General features: G+C 30.5%; 1 protein-coding gene across 1 annotated transcript in view; it reads left to right on the plus strand.

Moving 5' to 3' along the window:
* The window catches only part of LOC143230461 (uncharacterized), a 43,293-nt gene extending 32,278 nt beyond the window's left edge, over positions 1-11,015 (plus strand). Inside the window, exons 5-7 of the mRNA XM_076464060.1 lie at positions 1,732-1,978; positions 2,228-2,482; positions 6,535-11,015. Coding sequence (XP_076320175.1) covers positions 1,732-1,978; positions 2,228-2,482; positions 6,535-10,253 — 4,221 coding nt within the window. The 3' untranslated portion in view covers positions 10,254-11,015. The remainder of the gene's footprint in view (positions 1-1,731; positions 1,979-2,227; positions 2,483-6,534) is intronic.
* The last annotated feature ends 226 nt before the right edge of the window (positions 11,016-11,241 follow it).

Genomic DNA, 11,241 nt, shown 5'->3' on the forward strand with positions numbered 1-11,241 from the left:
GAGGACCAGAAGAAGTCTGTCAATTATTCATGGAACTGATACATACTTAAGAAAGCCTTTGCAAAGGCTCAAGTTATCTTTGAAGTATGGCATCCAGTTGTCAGTCACCCTCTACTTTGGAGGGTCTGCTGCCAAGGTTTATATTGTGCTTGCTGTTTAAGTTTTTATGTATTATATAAAAGATTATACATACATAAAGCTCTGTGCTACATTGTTTTTGTTTCATTTGGGGGAAGTTGAACCTCTATTTCAGATGTTTAGCTAGGTAATTTGTGTATTTGTATGCATTGAATGATCATACTTATTAGTTGTTGTTTTTTTTTTTTTTTTGTGTAACTTGTAAAGATTTGTGTTGTCCATAAACTGCAGATGTTTTAAAATTGATTTTACCTCAATGTCAGATATATTAAGAAGGGGCTTTAAGTCACTGTATGGCTGATGTTACTTAAGGTTCTATTTTATTTGTTATTATTGCAAATACTAAGATATGATATCTCAAAATCTTCCAAACGAAATTAGCAGAATTGTTCAAAAATGCAAGCTGCAAAAGTGATGCTGTATGTGAAATATGACATATCATCTGGACCCAAAAAGGATGTTGTCTCTAGAAGTGAATCTTCTACATCAATGCTATGCACAGATGAGCTGATTATAGCCATTCTTTATGAGCTAAAGCTCAATTTCTCATCCCAGTTGGCATACAGGAACTATCACAAGAATAACAAGGTCAAACGTTCACAGGAATATGCAAACACATTACCCTTGTTACACACCAAACTCCTTGGGAATTTTGATGGTGAAATACTGATTGATACTGTTGTTTTCACATCTTCTGATGAGTTTTTTTTTAATGTGTATCATATCTGCATGGTATTCCTATGTATGTCATTGTAAATAGTAATAGTGGAAATGTCTTTCTTTTTTTAAGCTATGAAATACATAGAAAACTATTTAAGGTAAACAGTGGGACAAGAAAGATTCAAATTTTAGCTGTCATTCATATTCATTAAAACTTTAACTAGGAGAAGACTCTTTTTAAATTATTGAATACAGAGTGATGCATTATGTTGCAGTAAATACAGGAAAATTAAATGAATGACTTGTTTTACATCATCTCTAATATATAAATTGCAGCTACAATTACTTTAAATGCTAATGCTGGAAATTTTTAATTAAAATGTGTTTTAATGCTGTACAGTAACTTATATTTTCATTAACTGATTTTTATTTAATAATGAATAAATTCATGTGTTTGAAATGGTCTTCTTAAGAGAAATAATACTCTGAATATAGTTACAAAATGTGTTAGGATGCATTTTAGTCACACAAGTCCACAATATTTTATAGGAAGCCCACTTGCTTTCACTGGTGGCCCTCTCTCCTTGGCACTTTGTACTGAAGCTGCAAAGTCATGCCCACACACTTTTAAGGCCCTAATTTTTCAAAAGTAATATTAGTTTTAGAATGTTTTGAACTTTCTCTTTAAATCTGTAGTAGAAATGCACAAATATGTTTTATGAATCAAACCATACTCAAAGGGAAATCCTTAAGTTAAACTTGAGAGCATGTAAACACAGTAAAAGCTTTACAACAGTCTAATTTTGGAATTGAATTTATTTGTTTAGTTGCTTGAATAATGTCTTTTTACATGACTTAAAACATAACTTATAAGCATATATTATTTTAATTTGATTTTTAACATAGTGTTTCTTGTGTGTTTAATGATTTCAGTGTAAAAGACTGCATGATAAATTCAAAGGCCTCTCAGCTCAAGCTATTAAATGTCGACTGTACGGCATGCCATCTCAAAGTACTGAACAACAAAGCAAAGATTTTGTGAACATAATTGATGAGAAAGAAATCATGATTAAAGTGTGTAAGAAGAAACCTAGCATACTGGCAGTGAATGTTTTGGATAATTCTTCAGGCACGGAAGTGGACGTCGGGAAGACTATTTTTGGGACCACAAAGTACGAAGGTATGCAATTGATAATGTTTCTTGAAGTTTTTAAAGGTATAAAGTTATAGAAAGTATACTGTCTTTTGAATAAACAAAACTAAAAATCACCATCTGATTTCATTGTAGCATATATGTATGCTAACTGTACTGTTATTTGAAAGAGTTGTTTTTGAGATACCTTAGTGATTCTGTGCAAACTTAATAAACTTTAGGAATTAAAAATTGCATATTTTCCTACAGTTTTGGTTTTTGTTTATTTATCCACAGAGCCTTTGAAAATCAATGGCCAGCCAGAAATTCCAGAAGGAGAACAGAAAGGATATTTAATCATAGATAGTTTGTATAAATCTGATTTTGAATTTTTTCATGTGCAACTTGACAGTGCAAAAAGCCAAATCAACGATATGAGTTCTAGGATTAAAACAAGTGAACTCTTATTGCCACATGAAGTAGAAATTGGTGAAAACTACTGTGTTCGAGAAAACGATATTTGGTATAGAGTCAAAGTATATCATAATAATGGTAAGAACTTGTTATAAAGTTATCTCAATCAAACATATTTTTTAGGATATACAAGTAGACAGTCAAATCATTAGTGTTATTTAGCTATTTTCAACTTGTTTGTACTTAGTGACTTAATTAGTTTATTGCTGAAAGCTACAAAGTATGAATGATTATATATTTGGCTTTTCATTAGGTTCTAAGTAAATAATCTGCCTACATGGATAATCAGTATATTTACTTCCTTGTTGCAGGCAGGTCTTAAGTGCAAATGTCACAACTTTTAAGTTACATTCAAAATTTAATCAAGCTACTTTATTATCATTGTATACAAATAAGCTTTGCATAAAAAGTAGTTAATAAATCAAATTTTAATATCAAGTAAGTTTTAAGGTCTTAATTTTATAAAGAAATATTTTTAAAAATCCTCAGTTTTCCTTAGTATGAGAATTGTGATACTTGCTTTCTAGGTTTTTGGAGAAAGTATGGAATTTAATGTAAATCATTCATTATAACATAAGTAGTATTCAGGCAAAGTTTAGTTTTTTATTACTTTAAATCTTATTTGTTTACAGAGTTATAAAATACACAAAATCAGACCCCTCTGTCATGCCCACTCGTCACATATTCTCTTTTGTTATGTACTATATTTTAATAACCAACAGACAAGCAAAGTTTTAATCTATCAATGTATTATATTGATTTCTGTAAAAAGAGTTGTCCATTTTGCCTTTAGTTTGAAACTTTATCTCTCTCATGGGAATTGCAAATCATTATAGTTATAGAACAGTGTTTTATGCAAGTTGTTATTTCATGTTCATAGACACATTATTTACATTATTTAAAAATTGTTTAGTGTAATAGTGTCATTAGAATTAAAAATAAGTTTCATCAACAGTCGACAGCAAAAACAAATTAAGAGACTTTGGTAAGTACTATAAACTATATATTGAGAAGTCATCTGAGTGATTTATTCTACAAGTGACAGTGTTTTAAAATCTAGATGCATAGAAATAGCATCACTAAAATATGATGTGTTTTTGTAGAATAAAGCAAATTCAAGAGGAAGCCTTGGTACAGTGTGAAGATAATAAAACATAATGACACTTTAATTATGATATTTGTATTATTGCTGACAATATATATAATAATAAACTGATAACTGTATTGCATATACACTTGCTTTAAGTTTACCAGTTGCATGCTTTCACTTACTAGTTTGCATCTTTACATTTATTGATTATGCATACTATTAATGGTATTTGTTACATTCAGAGTGAATGATTAGAGTAGCCACATCTTGATAATCTGAAAGAATTATTTCATTAAAAGTGTATTCAGATTAATGAAGTTTGTCTGTATTTATATTTGATTATAATCCAGAGCTGACCTCTTAACATATGGATGTGAGACCTTGCATATGGCATGAAAAATTCTCCTCACAAAACATATATTCAGAATTGCTAAAGACAACAATATTTAAAGTTAAAAAAAAAAAGCTATGTTCTCTGCTATCAAACACATTTTACCATGCATGAAACCTGAGTGTTTATGAGTTAAGTTAGCAAACTTTACCCATAATAATGCATCATTTATGTGTTGATACCAGTGACTTAAGCTTTTGCTATATTATGTTTCTTGGGTTGAAAATTGAGAGGAAAAGAAAATAACAAGGGAACAAATGAAACTATATCTTTATACACAATAGTGCAAATTGCAAGTGTTCACATTGCAGGATAGCTTCTGTATTTAACAGAATGACCACAACTGACTGTTGGGAAAAATCTTCAATGTCCTATAGAACAAAAATATAGTGAAAAGTGATGAAATATCACTCTTTAAAGTTAGGCCATAGTCCTAGTGTAGTATATCTCTGTCCTCAAATTATCTTTATCATTGACAATTCCAAATAAAAATCTAAATGGGGGTGAATTGCAGCTCATGCTTGCACTAATTCTCTCTATCATCTCCTTAAATGAGCTTAGCACCAGTTCAGGATACAGATAGATACAAGATTATGTGGAGTAGGTGTTATGTACAACCTTTACCTCAGGAAGAAGATAAATGTTTGTTTATGACTTCTTATTCTATTTTGTCAGAAAGATAGTACATGTATGTTAGTTGACATTTGAAAATTTAGAAACATAATTTTAACATATTCTGAATAAAAATATATTCTGTACTAGTTATGAATGCATAAAATATTAATGTAATCACAGAAATAAAACATTTAATGAAATGATTCTTGATGATGAGAAATTCACTTTAAAAAAATGTATCTCAGAATGGCTGATATGGGTATTAACACTCACTGATAAGCAGAGAACAATGTTTTGATATTCCTAGGTCAAAACATTGTTCTCTGCTTATCAATAAAAGTGTTTATACCCATACCAGCCATTCTGAAATACATTTCACAAAATGCCTGCTCTCATTTCTGTATAATTTTGTTTTAACTCTTCTATTTTAAAAAAATGTCAAATTTATTTTCAGTATGATAAGTAACAAACTTCCCTTTTCTTTTAATTATACAGGTAATGTCAGTTTTCACTAATTAAATAAACTTGTAAGCAAGTTTAGACTTGCTCTCATTATGCAGTAATATGCACTAACTTTTATGTTCATACCACTTTAAAATTTAGTTGTAATTTTTTATACATATAAATTACTAAGATCCAAGCAAGCCTACTGATACATGCTTTTTTAAATGGTACACATGAATATTCACTTTCTTTAGAACTAAAGTATTTATGAATGTACAGTTTAATACATTTCCAAGTTATTTGTGTATAAAGATCTTTCTAACAAGTGCAAGAATTGGATGAATAAATTATATTCAAGTTAATTTGTAAATAAATTCTTAAACTGTAACATAAAGGGTGGTTAAATAGATAATATAAAATAAAAATAATCTGTTTATGTCAGTTAAAAATAATGATTTAATTTTGTTTTTAAATTATGTGTAATGTGTTTTCAGTTAAATTGAGGACATGGTTTTCAATACAAGATATTATTAGTTAATTTGGCTTCCAGTTTTATGGTGTCTTTTACATTTGAATGAGGGTTGAATGCTGAGAACTATGCATAAATAATGTTTATCCACTTTGATCTGTACACTTGATTTAGTTGTGTAACTTTGGGGCTATATTACCATGTAAGCTGCAAGTATTGTTAAGAGTTGGGTGATTTGTCTGATATAATCAATTACCAATAAGAAGTGATTATCCAAATTTAATTTAATGTTTCCAATTTTTACTGTTTTTGTTTATTCCAACAGTTTATTGATAAAAATTCTAGTGATATCAACTGTCCAAAAATTACTGATCAGTCAAAATTATGTTTAAATTTATTGTCATACAAATAAGCAATTAATTCAAGTTGGGTTTTCAGATTATTACTGTTTTGTTGCTTTCATATTTATATTATGTTTATTTGTTGTAAAGTGCAAAGCTATATAATGGGATATCTGTGCTATATCCAATTTTAGCCAGACTTATAGATTGTTCTTTTTTCTGCTTCAAGTTTGTTCAGCTGTGGTGGATTGAAAGTGTTAGATTCAATTTCCAATTTTATATAACTTGCTTATCCTGTTATGACAAATATGTTGTCACCAATTGTAAACTGTTGACGTTAGGGGAAGGCAGCTGACTGGCAATATCTACTGCAGACTTCTTTCTTTTTTACTTCTGTGTACACTGGTTTGAGGAACATTGTAGGAATTTATTAGTTGAATGTAATTGATTAACAAATACCATTAATTGACCTATCTCAAATTAATAGTCTGTTGTATTCAACACCATTTGAATTTGTGTTGAATGAACTTTAAGCATAGAACATTGTTTTGAAATTACACAGTACTGAGTGTATGTGAAAATAAAATTGTGTATTTATTTTTTACTTGTAACAAAATTAACCTTTCTTTTTTTGTTTAAACATTTTGTAAAAAAAAAAAATGTTAAAGTTGTATGAAAATTAAGCTATGTATGCATTATAAATATTCATCTGGCTAAAAGAAATAAGATACTTATGTTTAAATATTACAATCAATCATACTTTAATTATTTACATTGCAGGTACTGTCATCTCAGCAAAAATGATAGACTGTGGGAAATATTCATCCTTTGATGCTAATATATTTTATGAACTGCCAGAAGATCTGGAAGCTTTTCCTCCTTTAGCTATTCCTTGCAAACTTTTTGGAATAGAGTGGAAGCGTTCAAACAAAAAATTAGTAGAAAAATGCTTGGCTGGCAGTGATTTGCTAAGTGAAAAGGAGTTCACCATCAAATTCATTAATAACTGGAAACATAGTGCATTGGTTTCTGTAATGGATGGAGCAGTGGATATTAGTCAATCACTTATCACTGAAGGTTTGGCAGTGGCTATGTCTAAAGAAAATGAAGCTATAATTACAGCTGGTTGTAATCTAACAACTTTGAATGATGACCCTTTGCTTATCTCTGTAATTCATTTTGAGTCTTTAGACAAGTTTTATGTAATACCTGTAAAAGAGCTTGAAAATCTTGATATCTTATCAGCAAAACTTCAAAATATGTTTGAAACCATGGATGAGGAAGAAGGCCGGTTGACAGAACCATACTGGGGCAAAGCATGTATATGCAAGTTTAGTGAGGATGGTGTGTGGTACAGAGGAGTAATTACATCACTTAATAATGAAATTGTCACTGTCTGTTTTGTAGATTTTGGAAACGTAGAAGAAACTACTATAGACCAACTGAAAGAGTACCCAAAAGATAGTTTGAATTCAAAAGACTCTGAGCCAGATTGCTTTAATTTTCCAGCCTTAGCTGTATGCTGTTCCTTGTATGGCACAACTGCAGTTGAGGGCAAAGAAAAAGAAATTGAGGATTTTTTTGGAGAACTAGATGAAGAGTATTTGACTTTAGAAATTTGTGAAAGAGGCTCACCCTACAATGTTGTACTATCATTGAATGGAATAGAAATTGGTGAGAATATGTGTAAGAAAGAACTTGTAAACTTAAATAGGCCAATAGTTAAATATGCCGAAGGAAGTCGATCACTGTCTGAGCATAGATATTCTGTGATCAGTCATTTTGAGTCCTTGAGCTGCATATTTCTTGTTCCAAACTCATATGAATATGAATCTTTCCAGAAGAAGTTACAAACTGTATACAACCAGATTAAACTGGATGAATTGGAACTGGATAATGTGGCTAAAGGAGTACCATGTGTTGTGAAAACAACTGTAGATAACTGTTGGTACCGTGGTATCATTACAGATGTAAAGATGGAGACTGTGACTGTATTTTTTATAGATCTAGGAATAACTGAGATAAAAGTTTCCAAAGAATTAAAGAAACTTAAGGTTTCTTTCTCCTGGCAGCTTCCTTTTTCTTTGAAATGTTCTGTGTCACATGATTTGGCTTGTGCTGAATTTGATCTAAAGTTATTTTATAAAAGTGGTAATATAGAGGCAGTCAGAAAAGAAGTAATTGGAAAGATGGTACAAGTTGAGTTTATGAGTAGTGAACCAATCCCAGCAGTGAAACTGTTTGCTGCAAGAGATATGTCTAAGAATCAAGATTGTCATCAAATGATTGACCTGATTGAAGTATTAAAATCAAAGTTTCTGCTCTCTTCAAAAAAGATAGAACAAGAAAAGGAGCAGGGTTATTCACCACTAACTACCCCACATCAACAGAAGTACCCACTTTTAGATATACCCTTACATACCAAGTTAGAAGTGATGGTTAGTTATGTAAATACTCCTAGTGAGTTCTGGGTACAACTACTTTGCCAACAAGAACAACTTCACAACATAATGGATGAAATAGCAGACATATATTCATATATCTTAGAAGATGAATTTGTTATTACAGAACCTCAACCTGGGACTCCTTGTGTTTCTGTTTTCTCAGAAGATGGTGGATGGTACCGAGGAGTCATCAAGGAAGTCATGGATGGATCTGTAAAAGTCCATTTTGTGGATTATGGAAATTGTGAAGAAGTTCCCATTACCTTTGTGAAGGAAATCAATTCAGATCTGTTGAAAACACCCCAGCTAGCAGTTAAATGTTCTCTTTATGATATTAAGCCTACCAGTGATTCAGAGTGGAATATTGACCAGTGTGAAGTTTTCCAGGAATTAGTAGATGAAAATAAGGTATTTTTAGGAGAATTTTTTAGCAGTATTGATAGCACATACCAAATTAAACTGTTGAACATGGGAATTGATGTAGGAAAGACTTTCTTCTCTAAATGCATTGCTTCCATTTCATCAGTAGAAGAAAAAAGGTTAGAGGAGTTATCTTGTGATGTAAACAAAGAAAATGAATCATGTAATATGACGGGCAAGGATCAAGAGCCATCCAGTGTTACAGATAAAGAATTTGATGAGCCATACAGTGTTACAGATGAAGAAAAACCAAACAGCGACCTGAATAAGGAGTGTAAATCAGACAGTAATGTGTATCAATATGGCCCAACTGATGTTGTATTGAAAAATGAAATTTGTAATATTGTTGAGGAAAATTTTGGTAATGAAGCAGGAGATTCTGTCTGCACACTTGAAAAAGATATTTTAGAAGAAAACATAAACCAAAAACACTTTGCATTATCAAGTGAACCAAATCCTCTCTCTGAGAACCAGATTATCCCAGCTGTGATCCCCATGGAAAAGTTAGATACTACAGCAAAAACTGATTATGAAATTGAACCTAAATTAGTTTCTATTCAAGCTAAAGAAATTCTAGAGGATTTTACATTGTTAGAAGAAAATAATGAAACTGGATTTGTACTTTTCAGTAAGGATGTGAATGAGGAAAATCAAAGGGTTTTATCTGATGTGGATAGAAACTTGAGTGATCATGACACGATAACAGTACCTTCAGATGATTATTTGGAATTCAAAAGCAACATGGAAGCAAAGAGTGGGGAGGAGTTAGAATACTGTACACATGAAGAAAAAGAAAGTTTTAAATTATGGGAAGAAAAAAATGTACCAGCATCCACAGAATTAGATGAAACAATACTTTATACACAAGTATCATTTTGTAGCAGAATTAGTAAAGAAGATAAAGATGTGGAAAATGAGTATGAACAAGAATTATCAACAAATAGAGGACAACAATCAGAACATTTGATAATGGCTTCTGCTGAAAAACCATTAACTTGTAACATTCAAGAAGAACAGCCCCTACTAAAAAAAGAATTAGATAAAAAAATTGTTTATAGTGAACAAACAGCAATAGGAGAGGAATCTGGTAAAGAAATTGTTTGCAGTGAACATACAACACCAGAAGGAGAGGAATTGGATAAAGAAATTGTTTATAGTGAACACACAGGAAAGGAATCAGATGAAGAAATTGTTTGTAGTGAACACACAGGAAAAGAATCAGATGAAGAAATTGTTTGTAGTGAACACACAGGAAAGGAATCAGATGAAGAAATTGTTTGTAGTGAACACACAGGAAAGGAATCAGATGAAGAAATTGTTTGTAGTGAACACACAGGAAAGGAATCAGATGAAGAAATTGTTTGTAGTGAACACACAGGAAAGGAATTAGATGAAGACATTGTTTGTAGTGAATACACAACACTAGAAGGAAAGGAATCAGATAAAGACATTGTTTGTATTGAACACACAACACTAGAAGGAAAGGAATCAGATAATCTAAAAGACATTGCCAGAGATGATAATCCAGAAGATTACAATGATTTAGGTACAACCACTAATAAGCCTTTAGAGATCTCTACACCCCATACACATGGTGAAACCTTATTTTCAACAGCCACAGAAGAAGAATGTTAAAATATTTAAAAAGGGAGTGATTAACAAATTGAAGTTCCTAAAATGTTTCATATATTCCAAATTTTCTGATTATGCAAAACTCGTGTATTGTGAACAGAGAACGTTGGAACTTTAGTCTGAATACTGAGTACATTGTGTACAACCATTAAGAAACAAAGGTTGAAGACAAGCCTCTTGTTATACAGATTTGATATTTTTGTGGGAGTAGTGTTGTATGTTGGATTATTATCTAAGAACATGTAAGAAAACCTTTTTAATGTTCTTTTGGACTAACTTTGGTTGTTTGTTGTTTTGTTTTCAGAATTTTAAGGCCCACTAAGTTTTAATTACACTATTATGTAAGCTTTGTATGTTTTTCAGTTGGATATAGTTAGAGTTGACTTTTAGACTTCTTTATTGTTTGAACTAAGTGTTAGGAAAATAAAGTTGTTTTAAGGTTTTTAGTGTACTCCTGTATAATTATGAAGTGAATGCAGTGTTTGTTAGCAGTTACATTTTTTGAACCTTTAAAAATGCATATAAAATGAAGAATATATCAAACTTCTAGAAATTTAAAACACCTGAATTTAGATTTGAAGCAGTTAATTATAATTTTACATGTGGTTCTTATACTGTTTGAGTTCTGGTATTTAAAACTAATTTAAAAACTTTAATTTACTTTAACTTTAATTTAAAAAATTAAATTTAACAGTGACAAGTGGCTAAATATAAAGATTGTGTATAGAAACCTGTAGGAAAATAAACATTAACATACAGTGAAAATACTTTGTTTGTGAAAGCATTGATAAAAATTATTTTATTGAAAAACTATAAACCTCTTAAAGGATAGTATCAATGATATACCAAATGTGAGATGACTTACATTCAGATAATTCTAATGGTTCAGTTTTTAATAAATGATATTGGAAAACAATAGATTTTAATATTCTTAGTAATTTTTAATATCAGATCACATTATTTGTTTTAATTACAATATTCTGAATTTGTA

Source organism: Tachypleus tridentatus, chromosome 10, assembly GCF_004210375.1.
Source record: "Tachypleus tridentatus isolate NWPU-2018 chromosome 10, ASM421037v1, whole genome shotgun sequence".
NCBI lineage: Eukaryota > Metazoa > Arthropoda > Merostomata > Xiphosura > Limulidae > Tachypleus > Tachypleus tridentatus.